Raw genomic sequence first — 25,584 nt, 5'->3', positions numbered from 1 at the left:
CATTAACGCCAAGGCTGCCGTAACTTTTCTTATGACATTTTTTTTGTATTTTATTCACCATAAATCAATCAACATTCAATTAATTTGCTCAGTTGTCCTGGTATATGTTCAGCGCGATGAAGCCCCTCCACCTTTTGCGCCTTAAGCTTGTCACAAGGCGCAGAAATGCTTTTATTGGACTACAGTATAGGTGCTGCAACCCCTGACACAACGGCCTTGTCAGCTTCATAAACCAAAAAGAAAGAAAACGACTAAGGCTGCACTCTTCATCATGTGGAAAGGTTCTATTTAATCTCTAAATACAAAATAGATGCAATCAAATAATTAAATACATTAAAGTGCAGCTGCAGAATCTATAGTTAAATGTGAAGAATAATTCGGATACTCGTTGCCACTGCTGGAAGTCAGGTGCACAGTGTATTGCAGCACAGAGAAAGAAGAAGAATAGCTATTACTTTTTTCATGACATTTGTTCACACATGGCTGGTATTACCTGGGGACATGTATTCATTAGTTATAATTGTGGAGGTGTTGAGCTTTTAGGAATTTGCTATCTCAGACAAACTGTGTCAAACAGTCTGCTAAACCTAGTGCTTTCAACGTGTACTTGACTGTTTGGCCTGCCTATTTTGAAATATTTAAAATTAGTGTGAAAATATTGTGAGCTAGCTACTGCACTACTGCTTGTGCGGGTCCTACTGTAAGAAATGTAAAATCTATGGTAAATCAAAACGCAAATAATCACTTATGATGTTTTATATGTGGCCTATTTACATGCGGAAAGAAAAAAAAAAACAATATATAAAAAATGGAGAAAGACGATGGTGTCTGAGTGCCATTATTTCTGGCACTGCAGCGGCTGTGGTGTGGTGTGTCCAGATAACTCAGAATGAGCCTGGGGTAATTGGGAGGAGTTTGTTGGTCCTGAGCCTAGACAGTAGTAGGAGCACATCATTAGTGGGAGGCAGAAGTACAGCACAAAGAAGAAACAATCCTTACTTTTGTCCCTCTCCGCACCCCATACACTTGCAGGCATGAAATGCACAAGCCTATAATGAGTGTAAAGTTATACGCAAACTTTGACGCCTCGGAATTTTTCTCCCAAGAAGAATATTTTATAGATTGAAATAAGAATTACATTTCTATTAAGGACAAAATTAGGGATTAATTTAGGATTAAAGCCATACTATGTAACATTTCACCTATCATATAGGATAAAATGCAAACCTTTATTCCGTTAAACATGAACTAATACTCCACAAAACATGGGGCTTCGCAGGGAGCAGCGAAGACTGTTTTATTTTAACACAAGGGAAAATAAAATAGATCCTCTTCCAAATGCTTCAAAAATATTTCTTGATAACCCCAAAAACACTGGTGTCTAACTGATCAATTGTAGTTTGGTCTCACTGCCATGTTTGTTTATGTGAACTAAAGTGAATAGCATGCTAATTTCTAAACTCAACTACAGGAGCACTTAACCCGGTCTAAAGGTTTTAAGTAGCTCTCCAGGTTTGATTTCTAATCTGTACAAAGGATGATTATGGGGAAAGTAATAATCATGTTCACTTGTTACAGAGTTTAAATTCTTCTGTCATATACTTAATTTCAAAGCCTAAATTAAAAATGATCTAAACAATTTGAATAACATTGAAATAACATTTTTGATTCATCAATCAGTTCTGCTTTGTAAATAGACAACCTGTGCTCATGTTTTAACATTTTCAAGAGCAATAACTTCATATATCCGGATCCTAGTGGACAAATATCGAAAGTTACAAAAGAAAAGTTTTTCAGACCTCGAGCTGATTTAGATGGGGAACCCTGCTGTAGACGCTACAAAACTAGGATATAACAAAGTTAGAGTTAACATTTTGTAATCAATAAGATGAAGTTGAACCTAGATGAGCACTGCATAAGACTTCTGTGCTCTGCCAGAACTAGAGCGTGTCCACAGTTTAAGAACCCGCATCCTACACAAAAACAAAATGGTGAGTAGAGTTCATTGGGATATGTATACAAGCCTTGTTTACCGACATTAGATCTCCCTCTCAGCAGCAGCAGCAGCAGCATCTTATCACAGCGCCTGATGACATCCAAGTATCTAAGTTAGCACCCTGGAACTAGGTCGATGTTGATGAATAATTTACTCCCAGATGCTCAATAGATTCCCACTGAATAATGAAACCGTGTGGGCTCCGAGACGTTGAGTTGAATTTGTGCGTATTGCCTGGCCTTCGCCCACTCTCTCCCTACCGCTGGTCTGCCAAGCCATCAACGTCACGCACTCACTCAACACTTTAGCTGCGAGACAATAGAATAACATTATCGCCGCCGCAGCTTTGGTAAGAATAGCAGTATATTTTGCTTATATCAATGTAAGATGCTTATCGTGCTGAAAACATCTTGCGTCCGAGGGTTGCTCTGCCAAAGTGAAGACAAAAGATCTAGTGGTGAAACAAGACACTGGTGACAGGACGGTGGGACTGCAGCCGTGATGGACGCTAAGCAGAGAAGAGGGTGAATAGAGGTATTTTTAACTGTAATGGAGCTCATGCTGTAAGACGTGCTCCATTTATGAGGAAGGGAAAGCAGAACGGGCAGCAATCGGTATCTATCTGCAGTGTAGCGTCTTTTTACAAAGGCAAGACTTAACCCTAATAAAGTAATTCAGGAAGCAAACTCATCTTACCAATTACAATGACACAGTGATGATATTGCTCATGTATTTGTTACTTCCAAACATTCCAAGTGTTGGATTGTTCACCCACTAATAGGAGACGTGAGCTGGGTTAGGATCATCGTGAGACAGGTTAGTACTGATGATGTGTTGCTGCAATAGTAAACCTGAATATATTCACTCTTTTGTCAATGCCTACATAGGTCAAGACAGCTTAAATAATTAATTTAGATCATTGCATTCATTAACCATGTCCGATAAATCAAAACAGCCATGTTTCCTGATTAACCAAATTACTTCCTCCGAGCTTAGGTTGGCGAGAGAAAATTAAATATTGAAGAGGGTGGAGACACAAACAACAGTGCAAAGGGTGTGAAAAGTTACTCAGTCATCAGGCTGAATTAACCGAATTACAGTTCTATCCAACCTGGACGCTCAGGTATTTCAGTGTGCGTCTCCGTCCACCATGTCGTGGGATATTCTGCACACATGCGCTGAATGACTGTGATATGAACGGTGTAAACTGTGAGTGAGTTATACTTTCTTGAAGTGTAAAGTGCTTTTGTGATGTTAGTGAAGTAATGTGTCCTTGTATTCTGTTTAAATGTTCTGAACCTTTTCTTTTAAAAATAACATTGTTATAACCTGGCACACGATACCTCTTCAATTTGTCTTTTGTGCGTTGTCCCTGATCAAATAAAATTAACTGAAATTCAAAGTCACCAACCTGAGTATGTGCTTTGGTAAATCCAGCTGTCTGACTATTTAACCTGAATGTCTGAAAATCCAATAGACAATAAGAGCCTATTCAAGCCACACAACAAAACACTTCTCAATGTAAAGCAGCGTGTGTTTCTCAGGTGCGTTTATTGTCTCTCCCTCTTTAGTTTCTTACACCAATAACGAGACAGCTTTTTTTTTTTTACTGTCTACCTTGTGAGGCTTCATTGCGGTTGGGAGTGAGCTTGTTCTTTATTTAAAAGCAGCTGGTGTTGTATGTGACTAGACCCCAAGGCTGAGAATGAGAGTGTCATTAAAAACACAGTGCTTCGAGGCCCTCCATGATCTCTCTCCCCTGGCACCCGCATGTTCTTGTCTGTGCCATACATCTTCCTGTAGGGCTGAGCGGCTCTAACAAGGAGCAGGAGGCAGCGTCACACCTGCTCCACCCAGGGCCAAAACCACATCATGGGATCAGATGAGCTGCCCAGGGAGGATCACTTCCACAGCACGGAACAAGAAAACCCCCACCATGCAGGAACCTAAGCCTACATATACAGTACAAGTAAGTTTGGACACTATGGCTCATGTTATTGGGGCAGAGGAAGAAGCGAGCCGCTCAGGGCTGATGTTCAGAAATATGTCGTGGGGAATTGTGATCATAACCCAGTTTATTACATGGAAAGCAGAATTACAATGTTGCATTGTAGTCTTCCAATGCAACATCCAGCAATGTCTAGAAGTATGTTTTAATGTTACTGTTACATACCATCATGCCCTTACACTATAATGTACACTGAGTTTTAACTGGTGACCTGCAGTTGGTGGGCAAAAACTTAAAAATAGTTGATATCAGCGCATATTTGACCTAGTGGCTGTATGGGTGGTTAGCTCAACGCCTTTACTTTTCATCCCTGAGGCTCCTATGATGCTTAAGGATCAACTTAATTTCAAGTTTTTTTTATAAGATTTCTGGTTTTCGGAATGAAATGTATGCGAAGCCATGGAGACGGTTCAATTAGCAGTGAAAACCTACCAGAAATCCTAAATCAATTGATCATGGAGCGTCTTGGATGGTGCTACGCTAACCACCCAAGCTGCCATTAGGTTACTGAAAGGTCAAATACGCACTAATATCTACTTTTTTACTTACATAGAAAGTTGCATAGTGCGCCTTTAAAGCAGAACTAAGTAACTCATGCCCCTAGAGGCCATAAGCGCCACTGCTGTTGTTGTAGCATGTTTTTTTTACCCATTAATTGTCCGTGAGAGTAAACACTACGCTGACAGAAAAGACAAAGGGAGAGAGGGATAATGAACATTGTGCCACAACTCAATTACACAATGGAGATAACTTTGTCGCTTAAACTTGGCTCTAAATACTGCTAAAGTGGCGCTAGCCCACAGTTAGCTTTGCCCGTTAGCCTGTTAGCTTCTTCTTTGTGATTCTATTAGTGTGTATTGCACCTCCGGGTCGGAGCAGGGAAAGTTGCAAGCATGAGATGAAAGCCCCCCCCCAATCATCACATCAACCATACGATTTATTATGGCTACTCAGTACTGCTTTAAGTCACTGTGGGTCAAAAAGGGTAACCACTTGAAAATCAATGCTTAAAAGTAAATCAGTACATTCAGAAATAGACATGGATGAAAAGAAAGAAAGCAAAAAAAGAATATATAAATGAAAGAAAGAAGGACCTATCCCCATTCATGTTGATTGTTAGCTGGATAGTTCTTACAGAAATGTAGGCTTTCACTGTATACCATCATAGCCTGTGGGGGACATGTAGAGGTGCAAAGGTGCGCTGTACTGTGAGAAGATGATGTTAGGTAATTACAGCGCTGCTTCAAAATGTACACAATGCGCCTGTGCCCTCTTTACACTCTCTGCATTCACTCCCCGAAGCGCAGAGCAACAACTGCTTTGAATATGGCGGCTTCAAGGCACGGCTGCACCACTTTGTAGATGCTTCTCAAATCTCCCCCCAGGACCCGCTCGGCTCACTTCTCTCTAGAAAAACACATGGCGGAGACGCAGCTCGCAGCAAACATATACGCAGACAATAGAGGAGCGCCACCGAGGTGAGTGGGCTCCCTGTCTAGCTGCGTGGGCACAGACATGATTTCCCAGTCTGTGTCACATTATTATTGCCATGCCAGTAAGTGAGTCACAGCGGGCGACTGGTGGATAATTCAGTTCACTCCTGACCCAAGACTCCTCACTGTGATCATTTATGAACAGTTGCTATTAGGATTTCTAATTAATGATAAAGTCACATCTAGCTGCGCAAGATGGGCAAATAAATAAAGGATTCTCGAGAAGAAAAAGTGGAATGACAGTATTTTGAATTGAGTCATTTTGCAGATGTCAACAATGCATAGAAAAGGGCTATATATATACTATACTATACTATATCTAACAACCAAAACACTCCACTAATCATTTCTTAAAAGCTATTATTTGGATTTCTAATCAACACAGTGTATTCGTAACAAAAGCTGCAGTCACCTCTAGCGGTGCCGCATCCAGTTAGCATCAGATTACACAAGAGCAGGCTTGTCTTTCTGTTATAGCTACATGCCCTCAATGATAAAAATCTTAATACGGAATTCATAAGACACTATCAGCTTCCATCTACCTCCTACGCTCCACTCTTTCGGGTTGGCTCATTATGCGCAGCTATTCCTATGCAGAAACACTATTCGACACAAGTGCATTACATGGCTGGATCTTTGTCCCTTTTCCAGTTATCCTCTCTTTCACACTTCTTCAGATAAATGAAATCTGTCGGCGCTGAAGCATTTTCCCCCTCCGGATGCACTGATATTTTTGTTATCTTAAATCGAATCTGGAGCTGTGTGGCTTGGTAGTAATCTGGCCTGAGAGCGAAGAACTGCCCAAGAGGAATTTCATACACTGGGGAAAAGCAGGGGGGTAAGAATAACAATAAAATAACCCTGTACAACCCTGTTTCTATACACAGTGATACTTAGTTTGTACGCCACTCTCCTCAAAAATAGATGTTGCGTGTTGGAACAAAGCATCTGCTAATGTCACCTTTATGAATGTGTATGTTGAAGTGTGATGGTGTCAGTCTAACCCATGGGGCACTTGTGGTAGCAGAACTTACCTCACCAATGCCCGTGAGAATGATGCATGTGATTACAGTATATAATTTAAATTAGAGATGCACTAATCCAGCTTTTTGCTTCTGAGACCGTTACTGATACTGGGGATTTGATTATCTACCAATATCCAGTACCAACCGATACCAAGACACTTTCTAAAAAGCAGCTTGCTCTGAGTGAAAAACTGAATGGTCCTCATTTCTTAATTTGTGAGCTCAATAGCCTTGTCTTATCTTAACAAGATGTTACATATCAAAGGGTTTTCTATTAATACACTGTAATGGAAAAATATCAAACAAGAATCACTGGCCTTTCTACACTAAATATCCCTGGTTACATGACACAGGCCATTGGGTTACATATGATCTTTACTACTAGTACAATACAAATATATTTATACAGTATCAGTTACTCTTTAACCATCATTTCATAACCTACTGTAAATTACAGACACAAACACTGCGTGGCCAATATTATTTCATTACTTTAGGTGAACCAGTTACTGTAGTTCCTAACCCAGCCTTGTTTAGTTGACGCTAGCATTAGCATGCTGCTGTTAGCAGTTTTGCATGGTGATCAAAACGAAATTTACCAAGTGTCACCTCTCCAGTTTCAGAGCTTCAAAATGAGGTGCAGCATGTCAGCACTGAGATTTAGTTGTTGGAAGTTGTGCATTTAAAACAGTGACAGCCAAAACAGGTATCAGATATTTGGAATCGATACTCCTTACTGTATTTTTCCCAGTGTCGGCTACAATATGTGCATCTCATTTTAATGATGAGCATGTCCTAAAATGCACACCGTACTGCACACCTTTCTAACATGTTATAGAATTCAGATTGTAAGAAGAGCCTTCTATAAATTGTAAAATGTAGCACTATAATGGAAGTATTCTTAGGAATAACTCTCTTGACTGTATAATTTTTCATTTTTATGTTCTTTCCCTTCAAAATCCTAAAAATAGTTGACAAATCTAAACAACTGCCTTTGTGTGTTTTGAAGAACAAAGAGCAAAAGGGAAAGAGATCTTCAGCGCGGCCACAAATCACTGTCTCTCTGACTTTACCTGTGTCTTGACGTGTAGTCCCAGTCCCTCATCTGGAGACAGCAGCAAATTTGTCATCCTAATATAGATGCCATCACGCCGGAGATGAATGCATTGGGCCAATTCCCAGGTGTAACGTTTGCAAAAACATGACACGAGGAAAGAGGCAGAGCAGCTTTGCCCTTACAACAGCAGCCCGGGCGAGTGTAGCTCCCACAGAGTACGCTCATAATCAGATCCCTATGCACCAGGCCTGCAAATATCATTCAGACAATGTGAGCAATAGAAAACAGTGCAAGGAATGCTAAATATATCAATCCTGTGTTCATAGACTGCCTGTGACATCATTGAGGCCAGATCACTGGGGGCACTTCTTCACTATCTCATGCATTGTTTCATCACATTAGATTTGATTTTACAGAATCTGGTCCTAGTGAACTGACTCAGAATGAATGCATGACAAGCACTGTCTAACACTTAATGATGAAAAACGAAGGCTCGCAAAATAAGGTCAATAATATATTTTACGTCAGACCGTCAGGAAGTCAACTCAATTCCTATTAACTCCTTGGGATCTCCCTTCAAATGAAGCTATCAATATTTACTGTTGAATAAAGACAGAGAGCTTCACCAGAAAGGACATCTGGTGTTTCTTTTTTTTTGCCAAATTATCATTTATGCCTCACAAGTTCATAAACGTCCACAGAGATATTGTCTAGCAACTTTGAAGATGTAGGACTACAGATGAAGTTTTTGGGGGCTGCACATTGCTCAAAAACTAACCTTGGCAACTTTCTAAGCATTGAATGAGTGAAGCTTCTTAACGGAGAAAATAATGAGCAGTTTTTGCAGTTCAAAACTTCATTTCATAATCAGTGCAATCTGAAATGTCTCAGGCTTACATGAAGAAAATGTCCTCTCTTGATCAGAGTTTAAAAGCCCATAGCGCCGGCTCGTCTGTCGCACACAATGTTTGTACAGACTTCAAGTGGGAACCGTCTTTATCGTATGTAACAGGTGTCCTAATACTCAGTTCAATTAAAACAACAAATGTCCTTTGAAACCTCAATATGCTGCACAGACATGTTGTGAATCTGTCAATGGGTATCTCTGTGTTTTATAAATGAAAGGCTTTGGATTCTGTACGTTGCATCATCCAAACAGAGACAATCTGGACTCCCCCATCTCATGCTGTCAGCTTCGAACACTCAGCTGTTCAATGCCTTGAGAGGGTAAAACAGGAAATGTAAAATTCTCATTCATTTTAAGTCAATTTCCCATTCATTTTTTGAAAACTAAATGGGAAATTGACATGCGGAGCCAGAAAACCCCAGCCACGGAACCAATCCATTTATTTTCAAACTATACATGAACCTGTAATGGCCTTGGTGACTCAGCCGGGAATTGTACACACTTACCCGCACACTTAAACTGTGCACAAATGCAGGTGCGTCATGTGTATTATCCTCCCCCTACGCACATGTTCCAACAATGTCCTAAGGTGTAGAATGAGCCCTGACCTATTCACCACAACTGCCTCTAAAATCCCGCACTGTCACTCAAAAAGGTGTTAATTCGGGTCAGAAGTACGTCATGCATGAGCGTAATATAGAAGCTGCAGTTACAGGTATGACCTGAGGTGGCAGTAGTGAGTATAAAATGACTAACTTGCATCTACCCCCTTTAAGCTACAGAGAATGTACAGCATGTTCAAATCCATAGAAAAAGACCTGCATGACCATTATTATTCGCGGTATTACTCAGAAGACGAACTCTCAATATCCAAGAACTTACAAGACATTGCTCCTGTTTCATCATCGCCAAATCTATTTACATACGGAAAGATGCTGACTCTCGACAGACTTGCGAGTGTCTAGACATATTTCCAAAAGCATATAACTCCATAAAGCATTGATTTTGTTACAATACGGTAGATACATACTGTGCCAAGATGTTATCATAAAATATAATAATGATATCTAGTTCAAATGTAAAATGTTCTACCTAGTTTGGATGAAATTAAACTTTTCTTGTCAGAAAACACATAAAATGGCACCATAATCTGGATTTGAACTAGCGATTGGCTCTATTGATCACAATCCACAATAATAACAATAAGTGGCTGGGATTACTTAAACCATCATCAGAGCCCAAGATTAAGCCGGCAAAGCGCTAATGTTTGCTGGCAGAGGCATGAGCCCTGGCCACGGTGCAGTGGGCGAGTCACATGTCTGCTGTGTGCACAAGGCAGTGGTGAAGGGCAGATCCAGATCAAGATGATGGATAAAGTGCGTTGCTGGTAGTGAACATATTGAGCTCAGGGCCAGCGCAGGTCGACACTGCTACCTACTCTGCCATCTGTCAGCTTGGAGCGGGTCTGCACCCTATGACCAGCCCTGGGGCACCACCACAGCTAAAAGACCACCCACAATCGCACTACATTTCGAAACAAAAATGGGAGTAAAGCTGGCAAGGCACGAAAAAAGAAGAGCACAATCCACAATAGGTCTGTCCTGGTAAAGACTGTATATACCTATATGTATATTTTTTCATTTTAAGACACGTTGTAATCAAATTAATATAAAGGTTTTTCATTTCTTATTTGACTTTAACTTGGAAACGTTTAATGTAGTACTTGGCGTGTATCCTAAATGCTATTAATGCAAAGATTTTCTTTCCTTCTATTGTATATGCATTGCAATAAGACGCAGAACTTGGTAATGGAGGCGTTTTAGTCTTGGATGCCAATTTTCCAACTATTTTACCAAGAATTGTCCAGAAATCAATGGCAACCCAAATTCCCACCCAACTCAGGTTTCATGGTACATTTTCTCTGAGTCATTTTCTAGTCTAGGTGCCTCATAATTCTTTTTCTCCTTCTTGTAAGTGATTCTTTTTGCTTGCATTAAAGAGCACCGGCTGTTTTACACTGATTGACCCACTGATGCGCTCACTGTTCCAAAAATCTAAAACCTGGCTATTGCAAACTGTAACACTGTAGAAGAAGATGGATGTAAAGTATATATTTGCCAATGTAATTGCATCATAAACGTATAATTCCATGTGCTGCTACTTGCAAAATACACCAGATCCTTTACATTATATCCATTACTTCTAGCAATCTTTTGATTTCACATGATAGCTACAAATACAGCTATTTTCTGCTATACTGTTTCTTGAGCTTGGCTACACAGTGACATCAAGGTATACTTCTAAAGGACAGAAAAACAATAAATATGAGACGAGGCTGAAAAATCAATAAGGCATCTGACAGTGGGACCAGTCATTTCAAAACCACTGCTGTTCCAGTCCCGAAAACTACAACACGGATTCAGTCGTGGTCTCCGTATCAAAAGCTGAACAGGAGACATGCTAGTGTAGGAATACTCATTTTATGTATTCTCTAGAGATGCTGAGAGTAAGTTGTAGGAAGCTGGTCACTAACTTCTGCATTCCTATTCAAACAATGCACTTCATTCATTATATACAGACAATAAATTGCATTCACTGTATGTAGGCTCTTTCAAAACAAGGAATTCTACATTCTTCCAGCCAGAGGAATTATTTATCTAACCAGTAAACAAACAAACAAACATAACAAAAGGATTTAGTTGTCAAGTCAAAGGCTCATCACAAAACATGTAGTTCTCCAGGGCTGTTTTGGTAACAGATGTAACAGTGGGTAGTGAAACAAAGGTGGAACAAACTTCTCACGTGTCGGCTTTGTGTGATGTTATAGTGTAGCAAAAACAATCCGTGTTCACCTGAAAAGAAAGCTCTCAAAACACACAAGCAAAAACAGACACTTGTCAGCTTGGTGAAACTCACAGTTGTTCAAATCAATGACCATAATTCTGTAAGTGAACAGTCAGTTGCTGAGAAAATTGCTGTTCAATGGAAATTGCAAATAATGCTTCAGCAGGGCTTACACTAAGATATTCAGCGTGATTTCGAGTGTGCCAAATTAATCAGCATCTCACACTGTGTGACTGAAGCACAAATGAGAAGAATCTCTAAGCCTGAGTCCACGGTGGAGGTGCTGACACTGTGCTTAGTAATAAGGCACGGCTGACCTGCTCACACTGTACGAGTGGCATGACCTGCGCAGCATGTGGTGGTACTGGGAAAACGTTAAGTTCATCTTACAGCGTGTTCAAACACTTTAACATTAGCATTAAACAGTTGGCAAGGCCTATCAGCAAATAAAAATCTACAGAAAAGTAGCCACGCTTAAATTAGAGTCAATAGCCAATAGACTTTTGCTAACTTTTGGGTTTAGATACGATAAGAAAAGACATTCTCATTGGTTTGGGGCTCTCACTCACCTCTGTGCCTCCTGTGTTTCCTCTGTGGACATACTACCGCAGCACGAGGCCCCCACAGCTCATGACAAATGTCAAACTTCTCAGAAAGTAATGGCAGCTTGAAGCCCCCTGTTCAGTGCACAGCAGAGGCGCAAGGTGAAGCTGGAGATTGGCCCGACTTTATCATTTTGTGTGATCTATATTTGTGCCAAAATCACCCTGAAGATTGCACAGTGTAAGCCCAACTTCAGAGGCAAAGTAAAGGACTTTAACGGCAAAACATATATAACTTGTGATTAATGGCAAGTCTTAAAACTACCCAAAGTAAGACTAGATGTCATAGCTATATTAGACAATTTAAAGTCAGTGTTCTATTTAAGCCTGAGGTGACTTCGGCTCCTCAGATAAGTCTGGGGTCTGCATACTGATTTGTGCAGGATTAGCACTAAATCTAGACTGGGTGTGAAGACTTATTGCAGCCGGATCTTGTAAAACAATAATCCCACAGCTTTATCAAGACTATCTAAGCAGTGCCTAAAGGTAGAGGTAGATCGAGTGAGAAGACACAGTGCATGGATGATTAAAAGAGAAAAGATGCTGCAGTTATTGGCGGCTAGGATACAGAGGGCTTTTTCTCCAACTAGATTACCGTGGCACTAAGTTTATTATTTGTACGACTCTGGCCAGTATCCAGACAGTGCAATGAAGGTGTAGCAGAGCAGCATGTCAAATCTTCCTTTATCCATGTGAGTTATAGAAATAGTAGGTTTTGTGCCCCCAGACTCCGAACCAAGAAAAATACAAGCGTTAGGAAGCTGCTGGACTGGAACAGGGCTGTGTGCTTTGGTTGTAAATGAAATAGACCGCTTCACTGTATCCTCAAACCCATTCATTCTGGTCAAGAAGAGCATTTGGGGTATGCTGCAATTTAAATAAGGCAGAATTCGACTTTGTGTAACTTGTAGTATAAACTTGATAAAAATAAATAAAAAAAATCCGGCTCCTGCAGGTGCCCACTGTCGTTGTGTCCTTGGGCAAGACACTTCACCCAACTTTCCTCCAGTGTCTGCGTACACTGGTGTATGTATGAGAGTATGAATGGGTGAGTGCTTTGAGTTCCTGCACTACCTGCCTCTTAGCAAGAAGGTCCTTGGTTCTATTCACACCTGGGCGGTGCCTTTCTGGGCAGCGTTTGCATGTTCTCCTTGTGTCTGCGTAGGTTTCCCCTAACAGTGTGTGTTTGTGTGTGTTCTTGTAATTACGACATTGTGAGGACCAGTTTGAAGTTTTTAACCAACAGAGTGAGGACATTTTTGTAAAGTGAGGACATTTTGGGTGGTCCTCACTTATTTGAAGGACTGTTTGAGGGTCAAGATGTGGTTTTAGGTTTAGGGTTAGAATTGGGTTTAGATTAGGGTTAGGATTAAGGTTAGGGATCCCATAACCTTAGGGTTACAGTCTGGGTAATACATTATGTCTATGAATGTCCCCACTAAGATAGAAGTACAAGATTGTGTGAACGTGTGTGTGTGTGAAAGTATGGTGGTGGTCAGAGGGACCGTTGGCGCAGATGTGTGAAGTTACATACAGTACGTAGTTTACCACCACCGAGAATGTAGTGAATGTATAACCGTCCCATGTAAAGCGCTTTGTGACCATGTCTGTGAACGGCGCTATACAAAAAAAGTTATTCCTTCCTTCCTACCATTTGACCAGTCTCAACCAGGCCTATACCCAGTGGTGTTCTGAGTAATCGAGAGGGTTGGGATGTTTCCCAGGTGGGCCGTAGAACCTTTGGGCGGCCAGCAAATGAATAAATAAATAATGATAATAACAACAGACACTCACAGTTGGGCTTTTGTAGCATATGCTGCAGCAATAGCTTGGCCAACTGTTTACAAAAGTAAAAAAAAAAAAACAAAAAAAAACACGCAACCCAATGTAGTGGCTGCTCCCTGCTCTTAAAACAAGAACGCATGAGTGAAATAAAAAAAAGGGGGAAAAAAGACCAGATGGCGCGATAAATTCCGTTTAAGTAACAGAAACGTGTCAGTGATCCATGTGTAAGAACTGGACAAATAAGAAGTGTTAATAAAATGTGTAGAATGTTCTGCAGACTGTATGTGTCGGCCAGCCCTGGTGCAGCCCCTATCATGTGACTTTATGTTACAGTGTGACAGTGTGATACTGATCTGGGCTGTGTACGGGGACTGTAAATGAAATGGGCCGCACAATGTGATCTCACTGTTCTTCCCTCTCCCACAATAACCGTTACCCCCCTCACCCAGGGTTAATTCACCACAACTATGAGGCCAATTGGCCATTCGCTAACAATGACGCTGTCTCGTGGCTATATATTGTACTGGGAAACAGCCCCTTATCAGTATTTGTTAAAACTGCAAGAAGCAACACGCTATAAAGATAAAACTGTCCAAAACGAACAGGAGATGAAAGAATTATGAGTGTCGGACAAGTGTGCATAAAAAAAAATCATGTTGACCTCAGTGTAAGACAGGCTTATGAATATATTTAAGCGATCAAGCACTACCTCAATAAAGTCCCGAGCCAAATAAAAGCTTTTTGCTAAGTCAGAAAGGTTAATTTTACAGATTAAAAATGAATGTTAACACTCAAGAATTAATGACACATGCGCTTAGTGTCACAGAGCTTCAATATTTAGTAGAGTAGAGGACCCGATATAGATTCTAATCATGAAAGTGTATAATACTGTTGTTATGTTGTTGCAAGTGGAATTATTGCAATATTACAGTGAAGTGCACAACTGCCAATACAAATACTAAAAGACATTGATAATAGATATAAAAACAATATTTTTGTCGACTTGCTCAATGGTGCAATGAAAAAGTTCGGCACCTTGTCCTTGTCTTCGCCAGTGTAACTTTAGAGGATGTTTTTGCAGAAACAACTGTTGGCACACTCTTTCCCTCTCGATGAGCACAATGGGATTTATACAGTGTGCGTGCATGTGTGTGTGTGTGTGTGTGTGTGTGTGTGTGCGTGCGTGTGTGTGTGTGCGCGCGCTGGGCCTGGTTGATAATACGGATTGGTGCAGGTGAGGATCCATCACTGTCAACAGCTCTCAATGGCAGTGCGAGATAGCAGCCGCTGCTCGTTTTTCTGAGCTGGAGGCGAGCAGCGACACAGGGCTCTATCTCTTATCTCTGAGGGCTTTTGATTAAGTATCATCTGGTATTAAATGCTGTCTTTTAAAGCTGACATTTTGCCCTATAACATGTCAAAATCTTTACACCGGCTATAGTTATTTATGGCTTCAAATTTCAAAGGGATTTTCAGTGCAATTTCCTGATGTTTGTTTCTGTTTTGTGGAAGAAAACTAGTCAATACAGTCGATGCATGCAACAATGGTGTCTGGGCAGGAAAGCGCCCAAGTCATGACTGTTTGTACCACTCTTAATGAAAACTATTGAAGAGTTTTATTTCAAATGTAGCACAATACTATAATTGTCTCCCAGGTATTGAAGTGAATAAGTTATCAAATTTACTCCAAACATTGACAGTGCCCCAATTAGCAGCAGTGGGTGAGAAATTGTCTAAACACTGTTTTGTTATTAATGCAAAATAGAAATGTTGAGTGTCCGTGTTAGCGAGTAAATAGTGTATTCACTTTTACAGCATGTGCATCTACTGTTAATGAAAACTTTAATTGGATGCAACCAGGCACTGCCGCTAAGGACTGCCGTGTCAATAAAGCATAATAGTGCAGCCAAGCCTCTGCAACAGCTCAAGGAACAAAATACAGCACTCTGCGTTAACAAGCCAAAAATACACGGCGTCGAGGTGGAGCGTCTTCGTCACTAGATTCAAAAACAGCAGGACTAATTTCTTGCTAAATAAGATCCCAAATTATTATTATTAAAACAATTCTGACTCATCAGCTTTTCACCCATGGCCCGTTTCTTCCTTGATTAGACGTGAGAATGCCTAGATGATATTCTTCCTGTTATTCAAGCTTGAGTGATCACCCGGTGGTCTGAGAAATGACAAAAAAAATGGAAGCTGTGCAATGATTCTTTTAACTCTGCATCCTTCAATAATCGTTTTTATTTATTTTACTTTCACATAAAGCAGCTCATTTTGACGAGATGGACGAACAGAGCCAATAAATGTGGACCCTCAACCAAAGAAAATACAATACTCTCCATATAAGACTACCTTTAGCTGCGTCGCATTACTAGAATTGCTAATACTGTATATAAAATGTGTTGTGTGGCCTGTGAAACTGTTATATGTTACATGTCTATTTCTTCTTGTAGAAAGGCTTGCCGCAGGTCTTGGATCCATATTGCCGGTTAGGTTGAATCCAGCTACACTTGGACAGACTGATCTATATTTTTCCCTTCACCATTTTCGCTAAGCTTCAATTCGCCAAGATATGCTGAGTGCCATTTCCTCTCCACCGGGAGCTGCCATACTAAAAAATGTACCAGTCTCAGTAATGTGAGGCTCTTAGGAAATAAAAGCAAGAGGCTGAATTGCATTGGCTATCAGAGCCAGATGGAACCACTGGACAATGGTTAAAATTCTGACTGTAGCACAGATAGGACAGTGAATGAGCCATGTCGTTTTATGCTATCTTTATAAGTGGAGAGTCAGTTCTGTGCTACAGGGGGTGCACTCAATGGGAAACGGTCATGTCTGATCAAACTGAAGGACTTATCCTGTTTTTCTGAGACTCATTCATCCTTTTACTTGATCTGCCTTTCATAAAAACAAGGAGAAACGGTCTTCAATAATGTACTTTTGTAATATATATATTTTTAAAGTTGTAATGATTCATCAGCAACAATGCTCATGGAAATGCATTAGACCTACCATGTCTACTACTTTAATACCTTCAGAGGTCGATGAAGATACTTTCTTTCTTGTCTGAAGCAGACATGATGTTCCGATGTTCAATAGATTGTGTTTACGTGACATCACAACATTCTAAACAGCCCATAGTTTAAAATTGAGGTGGATGGCAATTAAAAATGTCATGGCGGTAACTATGGTCATTGACGAACTGTAGAGTTTTATGTCTTCGTTTTTGGCTAATATTCTCAGTCATTACTGGGAGATTCACATTAAACAAAAACTGTCACAAAGTTCATTGTCTCCTCTATTAGCACGTATAAACCAATGTCCAATTATTTTATCTGAAAGGCGTTCGAAAGTGATGACAATATTCAAAAACATCAGCGTGATGTTGTCCAGTGTTGTTGTTTGTTTATTGGTTTATTTGGTAGGGACAGTGCATGTTAATGAACAAGCTACACCGGATTGTAGCCATGGGCTAATTTCCATCCGCCGTCCCCCATGTGCAACTTTACACACACTCATTCATCCTGGCCTACTGTACATGTTTTTAGTGGTAGGGGAAACTGGAGTACCCGGAGGAAATCTACGCAGACACAGGGAGAATGTTCCTGGTGGGAATCGAACCTTTTAGCTGTACTACCATGCCGCCCATTGGAAAGGACTTTCAGACATAAACATAGCACGGCGGGTTTGTGAATCCACTCATTGTCAAATACTGATGAGGAAATACATTTGCTAATTTTAGTTTTGGAGATTTCATAGAAAACTGTATTTCCCCCATAGAGTTGTATGAGCCCCTGCCCTCCACCTGACATGACTTAATCTCAGTCTACATCATGAATGCAACCATGGGATGTTAATATCTATATCATTTACAACACTTATTTCTCTTATAACTAATGTCTTAAAGTGATCTGGCATTTTCTGTAAAATTATCTAGAGGAAAACACTCTGCTACAAAAGCACATTATCATTCATGTTGAAAATAAAAAACATGCACCAAATCAGCTCAAAGCAACGTGTAAAAGACAGGCGTCCATCTTGAGATTTTTGTTCCCGTCTGTCACTCCGTTGGTTCCTCTGTGCTGATTTCGCCCTCTGCACGGGGCTGGCACATAATTACACTCGATTGTCTGATATTTCTGCTGCATTACACGCTCCTGTGACGCTCCAGGAGTCACGCTGCGTCCCAGAGAAAACCATTCTGCAAGATCAATATTTATTATGGTATGATTTGTCAGCATCTGTGGGCTTTCACACAGCCATGACAAGCTCCATACCCATGTAATGATTTATGTAAGCCGTTTCTAACTGCATTTTTTTCTGTGAAATTGATGATTTTATGATACATGAACAATTATATTTTATTTGAAACCAGCTGACTTTTTTGTTGAGTAAAATTACCAACGGGCTGCAGTTTTAACAGGGTCACACTGTTCTAGGCTGAGTATATTCACCACAGAGAAAGGTAAAGTGACCTGCTGTGAATGTAAGGAGCTGCTGAAAAGAAGATTGGCATTTCTTATATGAAGCCTCTGACATATGAAGAAAAAAAAGTCAGAAATTAACTATTCATGGGCTTTTGAAACAACCTATGTACAGGAGTCCAAGACAAACAGTCATTAAATGTAGAATATTGAGCATAATATATACTGAAATGAAGAACGAGGCTCGGCCAATGAGCTTTCCGATGACCATCAGTCAATCACTCACTCAGGCAGCACATTCCCACTTAGGTAAGGTGAGGTAAATTAGGCTCTGCTGCTATAGTGACTGCAGACCAGCTACTGTAGGTGCAAAACCTCATTTGGACAGAGTGTATTTGCAGTGAAAGCACGAATCTGGAACCCATGCCTTTTTACCTGAATTGTAGAACATTAGAACTGCAATTCAGCAATGTTTTATTGTAAATACCCAGCTGTGTAAAGGGTCTTGCCTATGCATGAAGTTCCTGTGAATTAACTATGCATGCATAGCACCCTAATCCAATAAGGTCCACATGCTCAGTACTTACTGGAGTCCAGTTCCACCAGTGTCAAAAACACCTATAGCCGCACACAAAACAAGTTCTCGAACATAGCACAGTAGATAATGGTGGGGCTTCTGTGTGTGTATTTTCTCTCATGTGCATTAGTTTCCTCTCTAAGGCCAGGTCATCCCTGAAAAAGAGACTATGAAATCTCAGTGGGACTTTTCCTTTAAATAAAGGCAAAATAAATGACATAACATAATTGATTTTAGTCTACTTTGTTTTGTGTTTTGTGGTATGTAAAGTGGAGCGATTGCCGCTTCACTCACTGTGACATTTGAGGAGTCATTCGCTCCTGCAGGTGCAGTGCATCTCCAGTCAAACAGATAAAGATGATGAAGCACCTCTGTGATGTTAATCAAATACACACACTTTCCATACAGGCACATACCTACACACACTCTGCCATACTCAACAAAGACATGCCTATGGTTGTGTCCTTAAGACGACACATTGCAAAAGACAAACATCACATAAAAAGTGCAATGTCAAAACCAATTTAAAGAACAGTTTATAAAAGGGCAACTTCTCCAAATGTCAAATGAATCACAGCCCAACTTCAGTCATTAGTCCACAATACTCAGGCATTTCCCTTTCAGTGCTTTCTCTGTAGTAGTGTTATTCACTCCTTTAGTATGTGATCTTTTTACTCTGTTGAGCCAATAAACAGCAAAGATAAACCTCAGCAGCCTTCACCGACATCTTTCTATATGAGACTGGTAATGTGCCATTAAACCGCAAAGAATTCTGGGACTGTTGGGCGGATGAAATAAATCCATGAAGGATTGAGGATGCCAATTACTGTGTTTTTATGACAGAAGAGTTAAAAAGAATGTTTTATATTGTTGTGGCAAATGCAACTCATGCCTTCCTTTTTTTCGTCACTCCGTAAAAGTTGTTTTGTGATGTTGGCCCCCTAACTGCATTGACAGTCTGAGACAATGTATTATCTCTGGAAACTAAGGTAAGCTTTTAGAATGGTGTACGAAGTGTGACAAGAGGTGGACTTGAGAGACAAAGGGGGTTATTTATCAAGACAGATGCGAGATAGTGAGTGCAAGCTAATGGCCTGTATTACTATAGTGGGGAAAAAAAGTATTTGGTCAGTTTCCCATAGACTTTCTATTGAATTTTGGCCAAATTCTTTTCATCCCCACTGTATATGAAGGCCCCAAGTCCAATGTGTAACTGAGAGACTCTGCTACTGATATACGCCACGTGCTTCTCGTTTTACACGTGGGCAAACGCTTGATGAATGACCCCCTAACCGTGTAAAAAATGAGAGCAAACATTTACCTGCTGTGGCTCTCTGGGCGTAGTCTGCTTGACTCTGCGGCTGGATGCGGTTGTCGTGGTGATCTCCATGATGGAGGTGGAGGTCTCGGAGCGGTTGGCTGTGGTGCTGGACTGAGGCGTGATGGAGGAGGGCGACTCGCCGACCAGACGGACGCTGCCCTGGATCTTTATGTTGGGGTCCCCCTCGGCAGCCATATTGAACACCTTTAGCCCGTTGTAGTAGAGGCCCGAGAGCTGCCCCTGGAATGATCTGCTGCGGTCACGCTCCCAGCCGCCGATCTGAATAGTGGTTTGGCTGTTGAAGATGGTAAGCTGTCGCCCTGTGGGAAAACAATGTTACATATACACAAAAAGCATTGAGCGAGTGGACTCTGCCACTTCTAAGCAACAGAAAAAGTACATATTGTTTGCCCAGTGATTAATGAGAGTAATAAATTACAGGTTTCAGCGCCAAAACCTGGTAATTTATTGTCATATTGTGATGGAAAGCTTAAAAAAACATCAAAGAAAACAAAACAGGATTAATGCAGTTTTTCTCAAAGGGAAGAGTGCAAAAAGGCAATAGAACTAATAAATCATAAAGGGGAGTTGCACTGCAACAAAGTAAGGAGAATAAACACCACTGAAGTGATAATGAATTGGCAATTTGTTACATTACGAAACTAAAAACACCTTCAGAGGCTTAAAACATACAATTGCACTAAGGAATCAACAAAGACGCATGCAAACAGAAAGATAAGGACAGGGATGGTTAGACTAAGCAAGGCTGCGGAACTTTCAAATGTATTAATATTTTGTCCTTTTAGCAGAAGCAGCCAAAGAAAATAAGTGAGACATGGTTGGGCACATGAGAAATGAGAGCTCCTTTTCAAAAGCAAAACAAAATCAGAAGAGGGCTCCCATTTAGTGAAGGACATGATCTGTTAATACTCAAACACAGCATGCACTCAATTGGTTTAAGGTACACAACTTTGCTCTACTCCTGCATATACAGTATTTACACCATGTTAAAGGGACTCTGGTGCCAATTCATATTGTGGCTATTTATAACTGCTACTGTCTGTTTAACACTTCTAAGTGTGTAAAACAAGAAACTGCTAAAGAACTAAAGTAACACTTTTACATTTATCATTTAATGTTTACTACAAAGACTACTGTAATTTAAACATATTTTATCAAAAAAAACTTGAGAAAATTTATTTTATATTTACAGTCCCTTTAACCTTAAGTATTTAACCAGCTTTATCTATCAAATCAATACATTATTATCTCAAATACTACATTTAACTTTACACACCATTTTAATTTTAAGTTTAATTGTACATTTATTTTATTTTTTTAATTATTTACAAAGTAAAGCTATAACTGGTTTATGTTCAAATTAATTTATTTAAAATTTTAATTAATGATTTTACCTTTGTCGAGTAGCCATTCGTCAACTACTCGACCAAGTCGATATGGGATTCGCTGTCTAGCAATCGCCAGGCGTTCGTTATCATTGTTGCCTTAAAGTTTAAAGAGACATTTCTTGGTTACAATCTGTAAGGTCAAAGGTTAAAGGTTAAGCTACACAACTGCACATACTTTTAGTATAGTTTGGCTATTTAAAACAATATTAACTAATACATTACTGTATTTGACAAAAACCTTGTTCATTTTATTTTATTTTATCCAACAATTTATATCTATTCATTGACAGTAACTGGACTAAAACCTTTCTTCTAAGTTAATCTACTGTTATCAACAAATCACCCTCCAATTTAGTGTTCTCCCCAAATCTGCCCAAATTAAGCTCCACCCCCATTTGTTTTACACAGTTTTTAAATCTTTTTAACTTCTAAATTACTGTCACCACTAACATTTAAATGTATTATTTTATCATTTTATTTTTTTCATATTACAAATGCCCACCCCATTTAAATAGCCTAATGACAAGAACCATATTTGCCATAATGCAGTAGAACACAATGTACATCCACAGTCAGAGAAAAGACAGGGTTAAAGTGCAATCACTGTGAAGATCAGTAGAGAGGCGTTGACAAAAGCTGTGTTTGGACAAAGGAGAACACACCATGTTAAGTTAAGGCATGTATTTCACAAAAAGCTCAGAATTCTTGAGATTTGGAAAAGTTTTGATTGAAAAGTGGCTGGCAGATTGGAGAACCTCTGGGGCATTAATGAGAGCTCTGCATGACCCTTTTGTCAGGCCCAATCACCTCAAGACACTGAAGCCTGGCTAAAGTGGCACCCTCTCGCACCACTCTCCCCTGGCATTGTCTGCGCAGATTGAATTCAGTCCGCTCCATTCTTCCGGCAGATTGACAATGTTTGTCCCATCAACTATATTAATTCAGTTGGGCCAGATAAAAGATCCGGTCGCTAACCAGGATTTTGAGGAGAATAGCTGCCGTGAAAGAAAAAAAAGAAAGTGGCTACAAGTGAGAAAGAGACCTGAATCTATGGGTACACAGTTGGCTTGCACCCTAAAAGGTTCAGAGAGATGTGGATGTGTTTTAGATCAAGCCCTAGAACATAAAAAGCGGTGATCATTTTACGTCTACTTTCAAACACGCAGACAACAAATTGAAATGATAATGTATACTTAAATATGCCCGCAAAACTGTAAAGTCTGCATCTGATCCATCCCTCTACTATCTTAAAGGAACAGGCCACCGTTTTTCGATACTGAGATATGTTCTTACCTGAGCTTAGACGAGTTGATGTGTACCTGTCTGGTCTTTATGCGTGCGCTCAGTCACGCAAAAACAACAAACATGTTTAAATACGTTTACGTGAGCGTTTACACAATCCAAGTATAGTCAACAAACATGACGATTTTCCAAGCGGATAAAAAGGGGTATTATATTGTAAGGCGGAATAATACCTTAGGAGCACTTCGACGTTCGCACAGTTACGTCGAAGTGCTCTTAATGTATTATTACGCCTTACAATATAGAACTCCTTTTCATCTGCTATCTGTTTAATTTTGTGTGACTATACTTGGATCGCGTAACCACTCACGTAAGCGTATTTAAATAGGGAAAACATGGAAGAGCTTCTAACTTTACCACCGTTTGGGTCCATAGAGGAGAGGAGGAAATGTTGCCAACATGTTGAGTTGATGTGATGGTTTTGTGTGACTGAGCACACGCGTAAAGACCAGACAGATATGCTTCAACTCGTCTAAGCTAAGGTAAGAATATATCTCAGTGTGCAAAAACGGTGGCCTATTCCTTTAACCGCATAGGAGCCTGTAATTCTGAGGATTATGAGCCTACAGTTTAAGGCGAGACATGGCAGGTGAAAGTATTGTTTTTTCACGCAGTGGTCGACGAGGAGATTTATGTAATCTATTTTCCTCCCTTTACATCTTAGTTTTCAGATGTCAGAGTTTAAAAAACTCCCCCTGAATGATGTTTATTTCATGATGTTTTGTCGCCTGCGAGGCGGAGGTAATCCGGAAGTAGCTGCTGTGCTGCGTAGAAAGGCCGTCTTTCCCGCTTTTATTCATTCACAAATATTGACACATTTTACATCCACGTGCTGCGAAGGGTCCCCGTGATGTCGCTATCACCCAAATATGGTATTTTTCCTCCTATGAGACGCCTGGTGCGGAAGAGCCGAAGAACGCACTCCGTACAAAACTTCAGGGCTTGTTTTCTCTGAATGAGAGAAGGCCCCACTCGGGCAGCGTCTGAGCCCTTATAGTAGCTCCCACAGACTCCAAACTTTCCAGTCTTGGACTTAACAATATTTTGAAGGTCTTTTCAGGGGGATTTTTTAATATCTAATTCCTAGCCTGATTTATTCAGCTTTGAACCCCCCAAAAAGGCGGAATTTGAGTTTTTACAGATTTTTTCACTTATGATTAGTTAATTGAAAGACTAAACAAGATATCCAAAAAAAATCCTCTCTGAAAAAATCTTAGTTACTAATACGTCAATAAAATGAAACCATACATTTTAATCTGGCTCCCGTTATTCAGATTTCGTTGCCCAAAATAGAGGCAATTTTGGCCACGTTCATGCACAAAATGCCTCATTTTTATATGAAAACATAAAATGACAGTAATGTAAATTGATATCTCTAAATTTCCTTTTTTTTCCTATTCACCTGCAGTGTCTTGCCTTAATTCAGTGCATTTTGACACCTTTCAGAACGAGCGCTATCTTGCAATTGTATCTGTTGGATCACCATTATTACTTTCTTGCAGCGTTTTTCCCTGACCAGGAAACTGGAAACACCACACAATAACATCCGATTTAAAGAAGCTCTGAACTCTAACATCAACCATTTGTCTCGTGTCAAGCTCGCTCCAATCCTTACACTTTACCCAATTTGTCCTTTCCTCTGCTTCTCTGTTTTGACCAGATTGTAACCACGAACATTTGAAAAATACGCGAAACATAAGGTTAGTCTGAGTTAGTTTCAAGACAGTCAAACGTTATGTCAGAAGCACAACCTTTAAAACCACCGTTATACATTTCTTTACCTCACATTTTTCTCCACTATTATACTTTTACGCTCTCCTAACAACGCCTCATGAGCCATATTGTCTTTTACCATCACAAATGGAGCCGGGGACCTTTAATGATGTCATCTTTGATCTATAATGAAAATGTACTTTGGGGAATGGGGTGATTTGAAGTGCGTTGTGATTGTGAACGCCCCTGCCCCGTTTGAAGCCAATAGTTCTGCGGATGCGCTGGCTGAGGCTTGAGTTACAGAGGAATACATTACATTTATTTTGGAAGTGACTAAGCCTCTCTCTGCTCGGTGAATGCAAACTACAGCAGCACTCACTTTTCAGTTTATGTAACGGAATAATGCTTGAATTAAACAGGTAAGTACATACAGTAAACATATTTGGCGCCACAGCAGCTAAATCTTCCCAAGTAGCAAGCAGGATATGAAGCACAGATGAAAATGGCAAATCTTATCGATCGAGGGTATGCATGCGCTTATGCAATTTTCATTCTAAAACAAATACCAAATGCCACAACTGGTGTGTCTTCTGTTACCATGCTTGCACGCAGTCTTCCTACCCTCTCCCATTTTGATTTTGCACTCCGTTCATTTTAAAAAAAAGGAAAGTGTTTTTTTTCGGTCTGGGAAACAACATGTTAGAGTCATGTGGGAGTGCTAGTTAAATCATTTTCAGTAACTGTGAACCCTTTACAGAGGTCAGTACCGAACTGAGCCCCGGGGAGCAGTCAGCCCCCAGCTGTTTGTAGGGCAGTAAGGACAGTCAGTAAAAAATAAGTTTTAAAAAATGCCTCTCTTTTAGTTTCCCCATTGGTAGCTAGAACATATTTTTGTCATTTTACACTCATCTGTTTTATTCATCCTTTTGACTGTTAAATTTTGACCTTGGATTTCACGCTGTCTTGCTATCAGAAGCTTCTTGAAGCAAATCTGACATCCTTTAGTTGAGTAATATTGCATTTGGCTGTCACTCGATGGAATTTGCCAATGTATTCCAACATCGAGTGCTTGTTTGAGAATCGTTGGCTGGTCTTAAATACAACACATTTGTGCGCTG

General features: G+C 40.2%; 1 protein-coding gene across 21 annotated transcripts in view; it reads right to left on the bottom strand.

Annotated features, from left to right (window-relative positions):
* The window catches only part of LOC306965589 (neurexin-1a-like), a 300,028-nt gene that overhangs the window by 26,651 nt on the left and 247,793 nt on the right, over positions 1-25,584 (bottom strand). For 16 of the 21 annotated variants that reach the window (XM_079560089.1, XM_079560080.1, XM_079560092.1 and 13 more), the window contains 2 exons: positions 21,458-21,547; positions 20,043-20,362 (listed from right to left, as the gene is read on the bottom strand). In XM_079560089.1, coding sequence (XP_079416215.1) covers positions 20,043-20,362; positions 21,458-21,547 — 410 coding nt within the window. The remainder of the gene's footprint in view (positions 1-20,042; positions 20,363-21,457; positions 21,548-25,584) is intronic. The other 5 variants (XM_079560083.1, XM_079560081.1, XM_079560082.1 and 2 more) reach the window with 1 other exon arrangement.

The sequence above is a fragment of the Gobius niger genome, assembly GCF_951799975.1.
Source record: "Gobius niger genome assembly, chromosome: 7".
NCBI classification, from domain to species: Eukaryota; Metazoa; Chordata; class Actinopteri; order Gobiiformes; family Gobiidae; genus Gobius; species Gobius niger.
This window is presented reverse-complemented; position numbering and strand designations above follow the sequence as displayed.